This window comes from Mangifera indica, chromosome 4, assembly GCF_011075055.1.
Source record: "Mangifera indica cultivar Alphonso chromosome 4, CATAS_Mindica_2.1, whole genome shotgun sequence".
Taxonomy (NCBI): Eukaryota; Viridiplantae; Streptophyta; class Magnoliopsida; order Sapindales; family Anacardiaceae; genus Mangifera; species Mangifera indica.
This window is the reverse complement of record NC_058140.1, coordinates 14,316,598-14,336,089: the sequence shown is the minus strand read 5'-3', so window position 1 is coordinate 14,336,089 and position 19,492 is coordinate 14,316,598. Positions and strand designations below refer to the sequence as shown.

At 30.1% G+C, this 19,492-nt stretch overlaps 1 protein-coding gene and 1 pseudogene across 1 annotated transcript; one reads left to right on the top strand and one right to left on the bottom strand.

Moving 5' to 3' along the window:
• The first annotated feature begins 8,777 nt into the window (after positions 1 to 8,777).
• Positions 8,778 to 12,481, top strand: LOC123212846 (probable protein phosphatase 2C 63). The gene is made up of 4 exons (XM_044632063.1): positions 8,778 to 9,316; positions 9,803 to 10,176; positions 11,428 to 11,664; positions 11,856 to 12,481. Exons 1-4 carry the CDS (start codon positions 9,064 to 9,066, stop codon positions 12,126 to 12,128), a joined length of 1,137 nt encoding a protein of 378 aa, XP_044487998.1. The 5' UTR covers positions 8,778 to 9,063; the 3' UTR covers positions 12,129 to 12,481.
• Positions 12,482 to 17,343: 4,862 nt separating this feature from the next.
• Positions 17,344 to 18,495, bottom strand: LOC123214321 (annotated as a pseudogene).
• Between the last annotated feature and the right edge of the window lie 997 nt (positions 18,496 to 19,492).

The following is a 19,492-nucleotide window of genomic DNA, read 5'->3' as shown; positions in this document are numbered from 1 at the left end:
TGACAGGTCTATTTTCGAATGAAATCCATTAGTAATACGCTTTAAATTTTGGATTTTTCTAAGGAACCCGAATGTCTTATTAATCAATTAAATTAATATATTACAATAATGATAATTAATTTAAAATTCTCTATTAAATTATAACCTACTTGTAATAATAAAATTGGTTTGGTCTATATGATATGCAATGAAAATGAAGATTTTTTTGCCTTTCATTTTCATGTACATAAATATTCATAACATCACATTCAATTGAAGGGTAAGAATCTGCCGGCTTGACCTAATTTGGACATATCAAGATCTTCCTACGAGATGCGTCATCCATGAAGCAGGAAGCCGCCTACATTGATTTAATACACTGAGCTATGATCATTAAGAAAATTCACATAGACGGTTTAAAGCCTTAACGGCTGTAAACAGTTCAGTTTATATGAATAAATAGCTCAAATCAAAAACACCGCATCGACAGAATTCTGGATGTGATCAAATATTAGAATAACCAAATCAGAATCCACGTCACTGACTTGTGCATGTACAAAATTCTATGGATTATGTTCTGAGAAAAGGAAAAAGCTATAATATATAGAGGCATATGCCTCTCGAATCTTAAATTACTTAGATGAAGTTGTTGTAAGGTAGGCTTCTGAACCTCTAGTTTTGCCTGTCCAATATGATATGTGAGATATTATTCTTTAAATCAAAAAAATTAGATTTTGTGAACATAATAATTTTTTTAATACCAGAAAACTTATTCCCACCCAAGGTTGAATATAAATCCAAATTCATATTCATTAATTTTTAAAATTTTAAAAACTCATTTATCTATTAAATTTTACTGTCACAATTAAAGTTAAAATTTTTATTAAAACTTATATTTAGGATTATTTTTAAATTTTGAAATATTTATTTATGTCTCCTAATATTATATTTTTTAAGTTTAAAAACTGATTTTTTTCTCTTTTAAGACTAGGGTTACAAACTCTTGTTTTTTTTTTTTTAATATATGACCACCCCCTAACTTTCTAAAAAATATCAGTTTCACTCTTTTTATTCTCTCTCAATTTTTAAATCTCGTTTATGGTGATTATTCACTGAATTTAGTTATCGATTCTCTCTCTCCCGTCTTTTCTTTTCTCTCCGATCAGTTCCCCTTTCCTCTTCAACTGTTTTTGCCTAACAAAGACTTGGTCGAATCGTTGCCAGACGAAGACAACGCATCTTGGAATAAGTCTTTTAGCCTTTTTAAATGCATCCACAAAAGCAGACAATAGGGTAGACAAAATCATGGACTTTAATTTTATGTTGAAGGCATAATTATTACAATTTTATTTCTTATAAAATACAGTAAGTCAGTATTTTTCATCCTGGTTTAGATACACGCAAAAGAAGAATATGTTCCACGTTGGTGCATGTTGACGTCATAATCATATTACCAATTAATTACTTTAATCATTGTATAGTGATGGTTCCATTTGTCATTTGTTAGCGGCCAAAAGACTTACTCCCACCTAAGATTTAGTGTATATGCAAAGTCTTGCCCATGAAATTTCAAAAATTTAAACACTTACTTATAATGATAAAAGTGAAACCGTAATTTAATCAATAATATTGAAAATTAAAATTTTATTTTATTTTCATTTTTTAATTTTTAAAAATAATAATTTCTGTCGAAACTCAAGTTTTGAAAAGTTACTAGTTTTCCCCATTAGGATTTTCTTTTATTCTTCATCTCTGTCGGTGACGTGAATTTGTCAATGTCATCATTGCCCAAGCAAATATTAGCTTCATCGCTTCCTCTCGATGCACTCTGTCTCTTCAGATTGACATCTCCTTCGAGCTTCATCATCACCAATTTGATCTGCTAAGAGCCGATGACATTTTGTTTCATATAATCGGCAGCTTGTGTTCATCACTCATTTCATTTCAAGAGCCAATGACAACAAACGTTTTATTTCAAGAATTGGCAACAAATAAGATTCAACTGAGAAGTTAGCCGTTTTTTTGTTCTTTGAAAACGAACAAGATTTATTAAGATTTGGATAAAAACATCCTAATCCATCGATTCTTTTGTCATCAGAAGTGACAAAGAGGACTAGAGGAAGGTCGCTAATCTTGGAGAAGGTGGCCAAAGTGAATTTCATTGTCGAAGAATTGGTTGGTTTTTGAGTTAACCTTAATAAAGAAAATAATGAGTTTTTAAAACTTAGATTTTAACAAAAAAAAATATTCCTTTTTAAAACTAATAAGTAAAAATGGGATTAATTTTTTTTTTAGTATTACTTATTAAATAATAATTTTACCTTTATTATTAACAAAAAATTTTGATTGAAAATGAATGATAGATAAATATTCAGTGCACAAGTAATTATAGACATTTGAAAAACTTTACAATTGAATTGAATCCGTGGGCGTACCGTGTATGTGTACTGTTCTTAAATTGTTTTCCAGCAGTTGTATTTATTTAAGACTAATAATAAAAATTTATATCCCAAATTTAAAAATTAACACAGGAATCAAATAATTAATAATAATAATAATAATAATAAAAGAGATAATATATGATTTGGGATATAGTATAGGCAAAATTTTCCTGACTTTGAAATTGAATTTAGACTTATAAATGATCATAGGGTTAAGATTCCTCTAAAGACTTTGAAGTCAAAAGGATTATCATAAAACGTGTAGGGTTGAAATGGGCTATTGAAGGTGTGACAGTAGGTAGGTATTATTCGGAACGTATGAGTTACTCTTACTCTTTTGAGATGACTAGATGATTGACCAGGACCCAGACCTTCAAATTTTCAGATTGACCCATAACATTAAGAATTATATGTTGATCTTGAATCAGTCTAATTAGTAAACTCCTCTTCCGGATTTGCAGGCCATCTGTGTCATTGTGCCAATATTTTAGTTTTCTATTAACAATGAAGTGTCAATAAGATATTGGGTAAGATAATGATGTGTAAATAATAATAATAATAATAATAATAATATATTATGTAATTTATAAATAAATTACAAAGATATTATCTAAAAGTATGAATCACATGTTTCTATTCAAATTATTTAACTCTTAAAAGTAATCAAAATATTGTTTAAAATTATACTAATATATATTATTTTATTATTTTATTATTTTAATTTATCGTATATTTAAATTAACAAAATTTTAAAATCGATTTTATTTTCACTTTCTTAACTTTTTTTTTTTAATTATTTTTTTATAGTCAACCCCATTACAGCATCACTGTTGTTATCGTCACCAAGCGGCTAATAAAGTTCCGGTAGGTGCAGTTGCTCAGATTCCGACAGGAAGCAGTGACTTCCCATCAAAGTTCATTTCCCTACATGCTACAATTTGGGGTCCCTCAAGTCGGCAACTTTATCAAAATTGCCGTAATACTGAGACTGAACTTTTTGACGAAGAGTATCCCCCCATGTCGCTATAAAATAGATGGTCCACACCAGTAGAATACTTTAAGATATGACATACATTAATGTTTGTTTTGGTGGTTGAAATTGAAGGTAAGATAATAGGGTTTTATAGTGGCATAGTGTGACTATTTATTTATGGTGGTGTTGTGGGTTGAATTTGAATCAAAGAAACTTAATTGCAAATTTCTAAACTTGTAAACCTTAAATATTTTCTAACACTCTTAATATTTTTAAAAACTATCATTTTATCTCCCAAATATATAATTATACACCATTCACACCTTTATTTATAATTGTTTAAGTTAATTTTTTAATTAAAACTAATAAAATTGAGGTGAAAAATTATTTAATGAAATGTTTAGGGGTAAAGTTATTTAATTTGAGATTTTTTTATTTTTTCAATAATTTTATTTAAAAAATTTACAAAATTTTTAAATAAATTTATTAGATATGTGAGAACCTGGTTTTGTTTAACGTAAACGGTAGAAATATGTTATTTTACCAAACCTTGGTGGGAAATTGGTCATTTGCTAAAAATTTGACATTAATCAATGGCTTTTGGACCAGGTATGGATGAGGAAAAATGGGAATTGGTTGAAAACAGGTAAATTTATCAATGGGAAATTATAAAAAATGTCTAAAACTAAAGGGTGTTAAGCAAAATTGCCTGAAACTTTAAGGATTAAGCAAAAATACCCTCAATTTAAAAATTGACTAAATTGTCCTTATATATAAATCCCACATTTTCCATGGATTTACTGTTCAAATTCAAAGAAAAATTCAGATCTCTCATAGGTCTCTCACGGGCGTAACAGATTTCGATCTTTTCCATCGATTTTTCGTACTTTTGACAACCGAAAATAACAAATAAGGATAGTACATCATCTCACTTATTGTATGAATCAATTTATTATTAAGAGTATTGAGATTTGAGGGAGATTTTGAGATTTGAATGTTTAGAGTTTGAATTTTGAACAATGCATAAGATGTTTTGATTCTTTGTTGTTTTGTTTAAATTTCTTGAGGGGTTTTGTATTATTGGATGTGTAGATTTGATTTGTATTGAAATTAGAGGTTGAAATGACGAGTTTTGGCTGGAAAATGGGTTAAATTTGTTGATGCTACATTAATCTCCCACGAGCGCCCATAAGATAGGGGAAAAATTTAGTGTTTTCAAAATTTTAGGGGGAGGGGGAAAAGAGAGAGATCCACGGGGGTTGGTGGAAAATTTTATACTAAACCATGGGTTGGGTGAAAATTGACTTTTTTAAAACTATAGGGTCTGTAGGAGATAGACTTTAAACGACTATAACTTTTGATCAGGGAGGAGTTACGGGGTCTGTAATATATCAACGCAAAGCTCGTTTTGAGCTCTATAACAGCAACCAGCAGCTGGTTGTGCCCAATTTGGAGGCCCAAATAAGACTGTTTCAGCGTGTATTATGTAGTTTTTTGTTTTATTAAATTTAGGATTTTCAATTTTTATGATTTTGAGCTTATTTATGACCGGATCAGACTTTTTTTATATGTATTTTTTAATTTTGACTATGTCTCTTTAGTTTTGTGCTTTTTGAGACACGTTTTACGATATAATTATGAAATTTCAAATCGATTTTTTGGTTTTTTAGTTCCCAAGCTTTTCAAAATTCAGATATGTTTTTCCAGATTTTTTAGTGATTTTTTTATTGTTGATATTCGAGGATATTTCAATATATCTATTTATTCTTAACATATTATTTAAATCCTTTATATATTGTGCAATATTGAAATGTCCTTCATATTTTTCTAACATTTCGTTTAACCACTAAATTATTATGTTAAACGAAAAGAGAGAGATCCACGGGGGTTGGTGGAAAATTTTATACTAAACCATAGGTTGGGTGAAAATTGACTTTTTTAAAACTATAGGGTCTGTAGGAGATAGACTTTAAACGACTATAACTTTTGATCAGGGAGGAGTTACGGGGTCTGTAATATATCAACGCAAAGCTCGTTTTGAGCTCTATAACAGCAACCAGCAGCTGGTTGTGCCCAATTTGGAGGCCCAAATAAGACTGTTTCAGCGTGTATTATGTAGTTTTTTGTTTTATTAAATTTAGGATTTTCAATTTTTATGATTTTGAGCTTATTTATGACCGGACCAGACTTTTTTTATATGTATTTTTTAAATTTGACATCTGTCTCTTTAGTTTTGTGCTTTTTGAGACACGTTTTACGATATAATTATGAAATTTTAAATCGATTTTTTGGTTTTTTAGTTCCTAAGCTTTTCAAAATTCTGATATATTTTTCCAGATTTTTTAGTGATTTTTTTTATTGTTGATATTCTAAGATATTTCAATATATCTATTTATTCTTAACATATTATTTAAATCCTTTATATATTGTGCAATATTGAAATGTCCTTCATATTTTTCTAACATTTCGTTTAACCACTAAATTATTATCAAATATTCAAATGCCCCATTTACATGACATACAAACTAGATTTAACAAATAAAATTAAGTTTTGAGTTAAGATTCATATAAATACTCTTTTTCACGAATTGATTTTTTTTATTCGAATTCATAAATACAAATTTTTTTCTTCCGAATGAACCCGTAGTAAGTGATATTAAGTAAAAATGAGAGTGAGAATAAGTGTTTAAGTAATATAAGAAGTGTATATAATGAGAGTGAGAGAATTTATATAAATGTGATGAAGGGTAATTTTGGTGTTTTAAAAAAATTAGGGCATTTTTTCTTAGAATAGAAAAAACAGGCATGTTTGCTTAGAAATAGAAGAAATGAGTATTTTTACTTAATAAAAAGGTAAAATAGGCATTTAATATAATTTGCCTTTATCAAATTATGAAGACTCACTTTTTTTTTTTAACTTTAAAAAAATACAAAAATAGAAGAGAATTTTACAGGCGAAACAGCACGATATGTTCTAAGATTTAAAAAATATTTCATTGTTTTTAGAATGGGTATATTTTTGTTTTGATGGATTTGTATTTTGTCTTCAATTTTTAACATTTTCCTTCTCTATTTCTTCTATTTTCTTAAGTTGTTTTAGTTGTTGATTTATACTATGTTGTCTTTTAAAAAAGAATATAAAATTAAATAAAACTATACATACGTATTTTTAATATATAAATAAATATATAAACAATATTTTATTATATAATTAAATTAATTTTAAATTAATAATAAAATAATAATTAATTATATAATAATATATTTTATATATATCAATTTATATACTCAAAAAATATAAAGGAGAATATATGAGAGTCTTTAAGGAGCATCCCTACAAGAATTCAATAACATTTTATCTTGCCTTTGTATAGTAAAATTCTCCCCTTCTTTTTATTTTTTTTTTATTTTTTCAAGTACTCATAAATATGTTTGACCTCTCTGTTAACAAAAAAATTTATATAACAACTAATCCTCTTTTAATCAAATACCTATAAATAACTTACTCGTTTGCTACTTCTAATGTCACAACAAATATCCAATTTATTTCTTATTCTTTACTCATTCTTTTGTTTTGGATTTTCAAAATTGTCTCAATAAATAAATAATTGTTTTATGGGATATTATAAAGGTTGAATGATTGTTTCTCACTTAATGTTTAATGAAATAACATTTTTTCCTATTTAAATTTGAAAAAAAAATATTTTCATATATGTTTGTTAAAGTTAGTGTTTAGTATTGACAGTTTAATAGTATTTATTTTATTTTATTCAAATATTATAATCGGTTTAAATATCATTTACATCTCTAATTATGTAAACAAATTTATGCTTTTACCCCGAATAATTTAGTTTTTTCCCTCCTCATTTTTACTTCACCCCTACAATTTATTATTCTCTAGTAAAAAATCGCATTGATTCTAGTCAAGAATCGCACTGATTTGATAAGATTTAATTAAAATTATATTGATTAATGTGATTTTAGATGTCATGAGCGGTAAATATTATCGATGATTGTAAAATTTTAAATTTGTTATTTATAATTTTTAACTAAACTTTATATAAATTAAGGGTATAAATATATTTAGTAAAATATGGAGGTCAAAGTGTTATTTAGTTTGAATTTTTTATTTTCAAATTTTTATGAAAGGATAATAAATTTTTTAAATAAATTTAATAGATGGGTGGAAAGTAGTCTTTTTAAACTTGAGAGATGAAATTGATTCCATCAAACCTTTGGTGGGAATTAGCTTTTTATAAATAATTAAGATGTGATTGATGGCTCCCTTATAACCCAAAATTTAGGGAAAGGGGTAACATACAATTAAATCAAATCAAAGCAACTTGTTATGTGAAATGATTGCAATTTTTGAAAGAGGATATTTAAATATTATTGATTTTTTATTTATTAAATTAAAATTTCTTTAGATAATTTTTAATTTTTAATATTAATATAAAAAATAATATAAAAATTAATTTAATTATTATTTTTATCTTATATATTAAAAAGTTATTAAAATAATCTTAATTTTATTATAATTTTATCATTATTTATTAATTTTAAAAATATTTATATTTTTAATTAATATAATAAATAATATAAAAAATATTTTAGAATAATCATATCAAATAACATTTAAGTAAAATAAATTCTAATTATATTTTATTTATATTTAACTAAATAAATAAATTATTTATATTTATTAATTTTTATAAAATTAATAATAATTTATAATTTAAATATGCTTGTGGATATTTTTTGTAACAAACCCTTAAAACTACTCATGATCATAGGTCAATTGTCCTATTCACTTTATAAATTTTTTGTTATGGTATGTTTAAAATGTTAATAAAATTTAATTTTTTTTTATTGATCTTACCTTTTACTATTTCTTTATTATTTTATTATTTAATCTTAACCTTTATTTTTTATTTGCAAACTTTTTAACCCATAAGTTTTATTTTATTGCATAATTAACTCATTAAAATGTAATTAACCATTATTAATATACAATCCATCTCATCAAGGTACAAATAAGGATGATTATTAATTTCTTAATATAGGGATTTATTTATTTTATAAAAAAAATTAAATATATAAAATTATAATATTTTATTATATAATCAAATAATTTTAAATTAAAAATAAAATCATATGTAATAATATAATAATATAAAATTTAAAATATATATATATATAAAATATTACCTATAATTTAAAAAAAAAAATACTATCATTTAAAAGGAATGTAAAGACTTTTACTATTACGAGTCAATAATTAAAAATGAAATGAAATGACAAGTCGGTCAAGTCTTTATAAAGAAGCCTAAAAAAAATAAAAATGAAAAAGAGATTATGCTAACTTTAATAAAATAAAAATCAACGCGTAGTGTACACAACAATAAACAGAAAGCAAAATCAAAATACAAGCAAAACCAGTACCATCATACCCTCAGTCTTCTTCTTCTTCCGCATCACGCGGGGTCTCTTTTCCATGAAGACTTCCCTGTAATTCTCTCCCTATTTCTCTCTCTATATATCCTTCGAAACCAACTACCCTGTTTTTTCAATTTTATTTTTTTAATTACCAAAACACACAACACCCAAACTACTTTACTATTTAAGAATCACATCACGCAGAAAAGGGCAAAACAGGATCATACGAGGACGATGATGATGTTACGGTCGTGTTACAGGTGTTTAGGGAGGCGTGGTGGTAGTGATGGGCTCTTGTGGCACTCCGACTTGAAGCCACACGCGTCTGGTGATTACTCGATTGCGGTGGTTCAGGCTAACTCTAATCTCGAAGACCAGAGCCAAGTGTTTACATCTCCTTCTGCCACTTATGTTGGTGTTTATGATGGACATGGTGGTCCTGAAGCTTCTAGATTTGTTAATAAGCATCTTTTCTCATTTTTACATAGTGAGTTTTGTTGAACACTTTTCAGTTTTATGTGTGTTTTTTTGTGCTTGCGTCTTTCTTTGGTGAATATATGATGGGTTGATTTCAAAATTCGATCTTTCTCTTTTTATTTTGTTGGTTGCTTTACTCTTTTTTATAACGTTTTTATTTATTTATATTTTGGGGAAAGGGGAGGTTACAGTTCCATTATGATCAATCCATGGCAGAAAGTGACTGCTGAATAAGATTTTTAGTTTTCTCTCTTTGTTAGTGTTGATCCCTGAAAAGATTGGGCTTTCTTTAACTCAGTATAATACAATTGTTTGCTTGAGAATACATACAGAGTCTGCCCTCTGGCACCACTGGGTTGTTTTTGGTAATCATAAATTACAATTTTTGTCATTATTTTTGGGGAAAATAAATGGCTGCAAAAGATAGTGATACAATTGCTATAAGTAACATACTCTCTATGTCTTCTCATATTAATTTTTTATTCTTCCATTGTAGAATTTGCTATGGAACAAGGAGGATTGTCTGCAGACGTAATAAAAAAGGCGTTTCATGCTACTGAAGAGGAATTTTTGCGTTTAGTTAAGCGTGTATTGCCTGTAAGGCCACAAATTGCTTCAGTTGGGTCATGTTGTCTGCTTGGAGCAATTTCAAATGATGTATTATATGTGGCGAATCTCGGTGATTCTAGAGCAGTTCTAGGTCGGAGAGTTTCAGAGGATAGCAAACACAAGGTGGCAGCTGAACGGTTGTCAACTGATCATAATGTTGCAGTAGAGGAGGTGAGAAAGGAAGTTGAAGCACTTCATCCGGATGATGCACATATTGTGGTTTATAGTCGCGGAGTTTGGAGGATAAAGGGCATAATTCAGGTATAATGAGTTTCTTGTTTTCGGTTGGTTTGTTTATCTTATATGTCGGTTGCTAATGTAAAAGTGAAAAGTTTTGTTATGGAGGAGTTGTCAGTACTACTAGGGCTGGACTCGAACAAGCACAAACTTGAGCCAAGGTTCGAGTTGAGCCAGCTCGATTTCATCGAGTTGCTGGAAAGTCGTCGATAGATCCATCTTCTTCGGCGACTTTTCATTGACAATGGTCACAAATCTATCTTCTCTATTTTTGTGTCCGATGATTCCTTTTCTTCATCCGTGATTGCTTGTCTGGCAACTCATTGCCTCAAGTTAGACTTTTTGGATTCGAGCAAGCTTAAACCGGCCCTTATTCGGGCTTGCTTCAGCTCAAATCCACCCCTAAGTATGCAGACTGTAATTACATGGTTTTCAGCGGCTTCAGTATCAATCTGTTTCTATTTTCCCTTGACTTTTCTGGCTGAGTTTTCCATTGTGCAAATATTCTGAAATATATATTCAGTGGTATCATTCTGAAATAGCATTAAACTGTGCGATTTGATTAAAGTTATAGAAGCATTTTTCCAGCAGAAAAATCTCTCTAATGACAATACGGTGTTGTTATTATATCTATCACTTTATTTGCAGTTTTATTTAAAAGATTGCCAAGTTAATTGCAAATAACGGGCTAGTTTTTTCCTAGGAATATATATCTCGTGAAGTCGAACTTTTTAAAGAACAGTTGCTCAAACAGAACCTTACTCTGACAAAAAAGAGGTGTCTGCATATTGACGAGACAGCTTTCTTGGATGCTATTGGCAAGACAGCTGTCTTCATATATGGCATACCTATCACTTGTTTTTGGTTTCCTTTTTCTTTATGTAAAGGTTTCTATGTGGATGATTAATTTGCTGGAGTCAAAGTTGTAATAGAAAGAGGGGTTATATCTTCCATGTTCACCGTGAATCTTATGCTCTGATCTTCTACCGTCTCATGCAGCTAAGTGAAAGTACTATGTACTATATGCTTGAGATATACATAAGAGACCCCTCAGGCATAATACTTAAGCGTATGTAACTAGTAGGATCCTTTTTGTTTTTCATTTCTAGGTATGCTCCATTTAAGTTTGTCGGCTTCTGGAACGTAGAAAATTTACCACATGTTATTCTTTCTATGGCTTTTACTTTCTTTTAGAGGGCTTGTCGCTGATTCACAATTAGAAATTATGAGATGGAAGTAGGTTATTTAACGCTATTATTTTTTGGTTGCTTTTAGGTTTCTAGATCGATTGGTGACGTCTACTTGAAGAAACCTGAGTTTTACAGAGATCCGGTTTTTCAGCAATTTGGCAATCCTATTCCTCTGAAACGACCTGCAATGACAGCTGAACCATCAGTTCTTCGTAGACAGCTTAGGCCTCAAGACTTATTCCTGATCTTTGCATCAGATGGCCTTTGGGAGCAGCTAAGTGATGAAGCAGCAGTGGAGATTGTTTTTAAAAACCCAAGAAATGTGAGTGCTCACCTTCAATTTTCTGATAATTTATTGCCTTTTTCTCTTTTTTTTTTTTTTTTTTTATAAGCAAACTAGTCCCGATCCATCTTTGCCATGGGCTTGATTGAACTCCATTGAACTAAAATGATTCAGTTAATAGACCTTGTTGGAAACCCATAATGATTTTTGTTTCCATTTGTTCTTTTTAGGGAATTGCCAAGAGACTGGTTAGAGCTGCCCTTCAAGAGGCTGCAAAGAAGAGAGAAATGAGATATGATGACATTAAGAAGATCGAAAAGGGAATAAGGCGTCATTTTCATGACGATATCACTGTTGTTGTAATCTATCTCGATCATCACAAAAACACGTTAGGTGGTGGTAAATTTAAGGCCAATGATTTTGGCTGCACCAGTGCACCTGTTGACATCTACTCCCTAAATGCCGATGAAGCAGAAGAGGATCTACTCAACTCAGTTACCTGAATAAATAAAGCTTGTGGAAGATTGGAGTGCTAACATTTAGAAATAATTTTATGATAGTATTTGAGGTATACATGGAAGGTATACAAATGGTGGATAGTTTTTGTAGATATTGTCTGGTTGATTGGTATACATACATGGAAGATGATGCACAGATGATGAAACAAGCTGAAAAAGATTTTTCCGAATGAAGATCTAACCCCCATTGCCTCTTGTTTAGTTTTTTCATTTGTTTAATTATTGATTCTGTCTTCTTCATAATTGATAAGCACTTGATTCCAGAAATATTACAAACAAATTTTGTAATCCTTTATCCATTTGGCTTCCCATACTTAACAGAGTTTTGATCTCTTCAACCATGGGTCAGGTCGGCACCCTTTTCTTCTTTATCTACGGTCGCTTTAACGTATTTAATGCGAAACAATCAATCATTCTACCCTATACTAATCTGGTCAATTAATTTAACTCTATACAATGCCGTGGGTCGTGGCAAGGGTCCTGTTGTCCCACTTTGACACTAATGCTTGAGTATGACCCATAGCCCCCCCTGGGTTGTGCTTCCATAACAAGTCCGTCAAAAGTAATTTTAAATGTATTTTTTTATAATTTTTATAATTTTTGTGAGCAGTATCAGATCGACCTACAAGCCTTTCCCACAAATTCTGACACAACCCAACCCAACCCAACCCATCTTAAAAGTTAGTCAAGTTTCATGGTAGACTTTTTTAGCCTTGAACTGTGCTAACTCACACAACAGCATCATCCAATGTCAAGTCAACTCTTCCTTAGCCCAACAACCAACCCTTGAACTAAAGCGTTAACTAAAATTTTAATTATCATTTGCAATTTTTTAAATTTAAAATGAAAAAAAAAATCATTACATCCAAATATTAATATGAATTTCAATTTGAAATTAGGGAGTTAATTTTTATAGTAATTATATATTGTTATTATATTAATTTACTATTAATGTGCAAATCGTTAAGATATTTAGGGTTTGTAATAGGGATGGCAACGGGGAGGGGATCTCAATCCCCATCCCCGTCCCCGTTACAGATATGAAAATAATTCTCCGTCCTCTTCTCGCAAAGAAAAATCGCTTCCTCATCCCCTCCCCATTCCCGCAGGAAAAAATCTCCTCCGCGTACCCGTAAAAAAAAAATTTATCTTTTAAACACAATATAAATATATTAAATAATATAATTAAATAAAATTAAGATTAACCCACTATTTCAAATATCACAAATATAATATATTAACTACTTTAATATATACAACAAAAACCTAAATAAATTTGAAAAACATAAATAATTTAAAACTATAAAAAATATATTATTATTTTAAATAAATTTATTAATATAAAAGGATGGAGATGGGGGCGGGAAGGGGACACATGTATCCGCATCCCCGGTCCGTTCCCGATTGTGAGGATTTTTTTCATCCCCATCTCTGTCTCCTTTTCCATTAGGATCGAAGAGGATCGGACTCAAATTGTCATCCCTAATTTGTAATATGTGTTGTTTTAGGTTGGTAAACAGTTTTAGGAGTTTTAAAGATGCATAAAACATGAAATCCACATGAAAATGACAAAGGAACCCATAAATTAGAGTGAAATTTCCTAGTTGACAAATTTTTACCTTAATCCACCAATTGGCAAATTTCCTAGTTGGTGTAATAGTTACACTAACCCCTCCGTTTAACTTTTTTTTTTTTTTTTAATAATATTAGCACATTTTCTTAGCCAGGTTTCCTAGTTTGGTTTTCTTAATTTTAAATTTTTTTAAATTTTATTTATTACTATTGTAGATTAATTTTAAATTTTTATATTTTTTTATATGTCGTTGCGGCATAAACAATTTTACTACCAAAGTTTCAAAGATCTCATTGTCAGACAAAAAGGAGAATTAATACTTCATCTTTTCGTTCAGAAGGCAGAGCTGCTTCATTGACCATGAAGGCAAGCTCAATTTCCTTGAAAATGCACAGGAATATGCAATTTTTTTATCTAGTTTAACCCGACTAGGACTAGTCCACGGACAAGAGATACAGGAATTCAACTGAAGAATGTCTAAAATTATCTCCAATAATGGATATAATCAATCTTCAGCCTCACCCAAAAACAATAAATACAACCCAGGTAGGTAAGTTAGTCATGTGATAGTTCCGGATGCATCATTACAATTTATTGTCAAATTAAACAACTAGTCTTAATCAAGAATAGCTCGACATCAAATCTTTTCAAAATTCACACAACTCTTTATCATAAAAGTCAAAAGTTATCACAATAATACTTACAAATCTCTCGCATAATTAAAGTTTGTGGTCCCTCAATGTGTATTATGAGTAATATTATATATATTTATTTTAAATACATAAATAAATAAATATTTATATATATTATCACATAATTGAGAATTATTTTATCTTTAATTTGAAATTACCGAATGATATGACGATATATATCAAATATATATTCATTTATATACTTATATAATAGATATATATAATTTTATTATTATATGATTAGTTATGTGACTCACGAGTGTAACAATACGGTTAAACTTTTAAATTGCAATGCATTGGAGGCACATACCTCTCTACCCTTAAAGATAAGAGGTTACCAATATACTTGGGGATAATAATTAAAATAGGCAAAAATTTTTCCGCTTATACCTTTTTAGGCAAACGTATAGTAGTTTTATTTTTATAAGTAAAACTTTTTATAACTCCAAAAATACCCTCCTAGCCCTGTATACGTAGGCGCTGGAAGGAAAACTTGAGTGCGTGAGTGAGTGCAGAGTGCGCGCGGTGCGCGCAGTGCGTGTGGTGCGTGAGCAGTGCGCGCACCCTTTCTTTTAAATATATATATATATATATATAAAATAATATAATAAATATATATATATATTAAATATTATAATATTTAATATAATATATATAAATAATAATAATAATAATTTTTAAATATATATATTATATTATTATATATTATATATAATATTATAATATAATAAATATATATAATAATATAATATTATATATATATAATATATGCACAGTGCACACACTGCACACGTACTGCACACACACTGCACACATACTGTTTGCACACTGCACACTCATTGTGCACTGTATACAGTGCGCGCACTGCACTCATACTATGCACACCGCACGCACCACGCACTCCGTACGCACCCACGCACTCCGTATGCATCCACACACTCCGCGCGCACTCTGCACGCACCCACACACTCAAACCTTTCTTCTAGTGCCTACGTATACAGGGCTGAAAGGGTATTTTTGGAGTTACAAAAAAATTTGCTTATAAAAGTAAAACTACTGTGCGTTTGCCTAAAAAGGTATAAGCGGAAAATTTTTTACCTATTTTAATTAATACCCCATATACTTGTATGGTCCAATCAATCCATATATGAATGATATATCATGTCTAACTAAAAAAACAACTTCTCACAAATCAACCATAACTCATCATTATATACTGTTTAATTGACAATAATAAATACAATAACAAATTAGAAGTAGAATAATTTGTACACTTTGAATTGGTAAACACAACAATATGGAGTTTAAGTGAAAAAAGAAAGATCAAATGAAGATAGAGCGATTAAGTAAAGATGGGCCTAAAAATAAGATTTGTTTAAATTCAAAGACATTTTTATAAGAAATCTAGAAATTGCAATTGAAACAACACATTTTTAAAGAAGGGGAACACATTTATTTCAGTTGGCATTTTAAATCAACCTCTTCTTTTTATTTTGAAATGTCAAACTTCATCACTGCACAGTTGGTGGGTGGCTTAATTTTCCTTTGTCCCATCTTTGTCTTGTTGAATTTATCAACTAACCACTTCCCAATTTATTAAGTTTCTAGGAAAGAAAATGAAATTTTCCATTATTTCATTTATTTAGGTGATTTTAAGTAATTAAATTGCTAATAATTTTCCCTCTAGTTTCATTTCAAAATGAAACATAGAAAAGTCCAAGACTTCTTTCATTTAGTTCATCTATGTTATGTTTGGCTGCGGAGAAATCGTGGGAAAAGGAAACTTCCATTCCTCCACCATCTTATTTAAACTTTCTCATTGCTTTTCCTCCCAACCAAACAAGCCCTTTCTGGATTTGCTGAATCAAATAAAACCGTGATTAGTCAAGCCTCTTCCTTCTGCTTTCTGAAAGCAAGATATTGGTTGATCTTTTTCTTTCCTCTCTTGTAGTTTGAGAAACGGGGAAAATATTTTGAAAACACTTTTGTAGCTTAAACATTATTGTGCCTCTTATTCATTCTTCTATGACATTGTGTACAAGGGAGAGCAGCATTGTGTGAAAAAGATCCCATCGCTGCTAACTACTTTCATTAGAAATGCGCTCTCTCTTTCAACGTTCTTACTCTTTCATTCTTCTCTCTTTTAGTGTAAGCATAAATTAGCTGCAAGGCTTGCTGTCGCTTTGGAAATTGGAAGCATGCCTTGAAGTTAAGGTGTTGATGAGCAGCTGGCCCTATTGCTTGCAAAACTCCTAACTTCTGCAGGGGAATTCTTCATTTTAAGATTTATACTACAAGCATTGAAACTATTACAATTATTTTTATTTTACACAATTATTACATTTTTTTAAATGTTCGAAGAATCTATTAGCCTTTTGTAGAATATCTTTATTTTTAGGCTTTTGTATTTTTTTTTTTTAAAATCATTCAATATTTTATAGAGAATCTTCATTATGGAGTTTGCTTTTAGTGAATCTTGCCGTCTTATTTTTACTTTACGATGAATCTTATAATCTTCTTTTTATTTGATAAAAAATTTTATAATATTTTTTTGGATCAAAGATTGGTTTCATTTTCAAAGTTTTTTTTTCCTATATTGGAATAATTTATCTGTCCCTTAATAGTATTTTAAATATATATCACGAATTTTTATTTGTAGAGAAACCAGATAGATGTCAACCTCACTAATTAACTTTAGAATTATTTTTTACCCAATAGATAACATTTGAATGAGTTAATGTGGTGAGGGGTCTTTGCAAAATTCTTATTTATACTATATTTTTTTTTTATTTCAATATTCATTAAAATTCTGAATTTGGTAACTTCTTTGAAGAGATCTTTGAATATTCGTCTTGAGTCATTGCTCCTTTAAGCTATTGATCTTTGAAAACCGTATCAATTTATATTTCACTGGTGCATAGGTTAATTATACGTACTATGAAGTTAATTCATACTCCTCCCCCATCTTCATCGTTTAACTCCTCCATACAAACTTCCCGATCGGCCTTACATGTAGAATAAAAATATGGTTCCTGGAGAAACAGCTGAGTTGAGTACAGATAATTACATTTCTGCTCATCTCCAGCTCAAAAATATTTACCAATTGGGCACAAGATGAGAAACAAAATACTGGATGCAGAAGTGTCTGATGCTGAAAAAGCGCAAAACCTGAATTGCCATCCCATTGGAAGAAGAGGAATGTCAATGACCATTTCTTTGCTATAGGGTCTGATAACCTGCATTCTTCCCTCTTGTAAGTGTGTGGATCAAGCTTAGAAAGATTGTTAAGAAACGACAATGTTGTTGTATGTGTTCTGGTTTGGTTTACATCGTTGCTTGATCATGTATAGTACCACATCTATAGTCTCCACAAGCAATGAATCAGCAGCATAACTTGAAACCAAAGTATTGTAGGTGATTACATATGGAACAGGCCAGAACGTCTTATTTCAAAAAAAATCCGCCAGGCCTCTTTCATCCTATCATTTCTACAATTGGCACAAAAGACAGTATTATATCAGGTTTCAATCCTTTTTCCAAAATTTCCTTTAAAATCTCTTCAGACTACTCAAAATTTCCAGATCGGCTGTACATATAAATCGAGCTATTGTAGGTTGTCAAGGTAGGAGTGAACCCACTCTCATTTATAAAGTTCAAGATATCATTTGTTTTGGAAACCATCAGCCTCTTACCGTATATTGAAATCATTGCGTTTCGAGTGGTTAAAAAAAGCACGCTCTGTTTCTATAAGAAGGTCACTTTTACTATTAACCAAAACAAGGGTCTTCAAGAGCACAGCATGAGGTTCAATAAGACCAGAGAATATCTCTTCTGCAAGAGCAAGCATCCGCTTAATCTCCTTGCCATTGGGATAAGCATGAAGCAAAGAACAATGGGATAACTCATTGGGTTTGCACCAATGATCCTTCATCTCAGCAAGTATTTTCTCATACTGTTCCCACATCCCTCCCCGAGCCAAGGCAGCCAAAACAGCATTGTATGTGGAAAGATCCTGTGTAACCCCAGCTTCCAGCATTCTCTTGTAAACAGTCATGGCTTGGTCAAAAGAACCACGATAATCAAAGCGTTAAAAGTACACATAATTGGCATGCGCCCTGCACTGCTCATCTCCCGAAAAAGCTTCATTGCAGCCTCATCCTTCCTGGCTTTCTCATACCCCTATAAGAGGGTGCTGTAAGTAAAAACATCAGGCTTAATACCAATTTCCACCATCTGGTTTTTGAGTTCCACGGCCTATTCCAGCGAACCATCTCTGCCATAAGCTGATTTCAATGAATTGTAAGTCAAAATACTGAGTGAACAACCATTCACCTCCATCTCCCTTAATACCTCCATGGCTTCTTTAGGCCGCCTAGACTTCCCATAACATCCAACAACGAACAAGTAACATTATCTGGACTACTTGTTTTTCATAAATAATGTAATGGGAAAATTATACACATGCCTTGATCTATAAAGGTTTAATTAGTTGATGAATCTTATGTTTGATTCTCCTTAAATTGGATTTCTTTACCTTAATTCTTTTTTTAAACAGTGATTTTATACACACACACACACACACACACACACACACATATATATATATATAACCAAGGGCATTTGGTTCAAGTATTTAAAGATTACAGCAAAAATTTGATTTGTAAATTCAATAAAATAATGGTGATGCAACAAACAATATAAAAAATAATTTAATTATCACATAAAGTTTATAATAAGAGATAAATTATATATTAAAAAAAAAACAGAAAGCGTTTTATTGACATAATTATTTTCAACTTCAAATCGTTAAATTTTCAAAAGGAGACAGCTCAACTAGCTGTTAATAATTGGGATATGTACATAAAATCAATATTATAATTTTGCTTTCTATCAGCTCATCATGTAAATACTTCAATAGATCAGCCTGTGACACGAAATTCTACTATCTATTTAAACTCAATTTAATATTGAAATCTACTTGCTTTCTCTCTTTATAAACTTCTAACCAAATCCAATATATACTTTGTTTGCATTCCAACTAAATGCTGCTTTCCATCTAGACAAACCGTAACATCTTCTACTGG

What these genes read in the sequence shown, in the direction of transcription:
- LOC123212846 (XM_044632063.1), top strand. Translation starts at nt 9,064, where the DNA reads ATGATGATGTTACGGTCGTGTTACAGGTGTTTAGGGAGGCGTGGTGGT. An exon ending in TCTTTTCTCATTTTTACATA is followed by an intron (nt 9,317 to 9,802) that starts GTGAGTTTTGTT and finishes CTTCCATTGTAG; the next exon opens with AATTTGCTATGGAACAAGGA. An exon ending in TTTTTAAAAACCCAAGAAAT is followed by an intron (nt 11,665 to 11,855) that starts GTGAGTGCTCAC and finishes TGTTCTTTTTAG; the next exon opens with GGAATTGCCAAGAGACTGGT.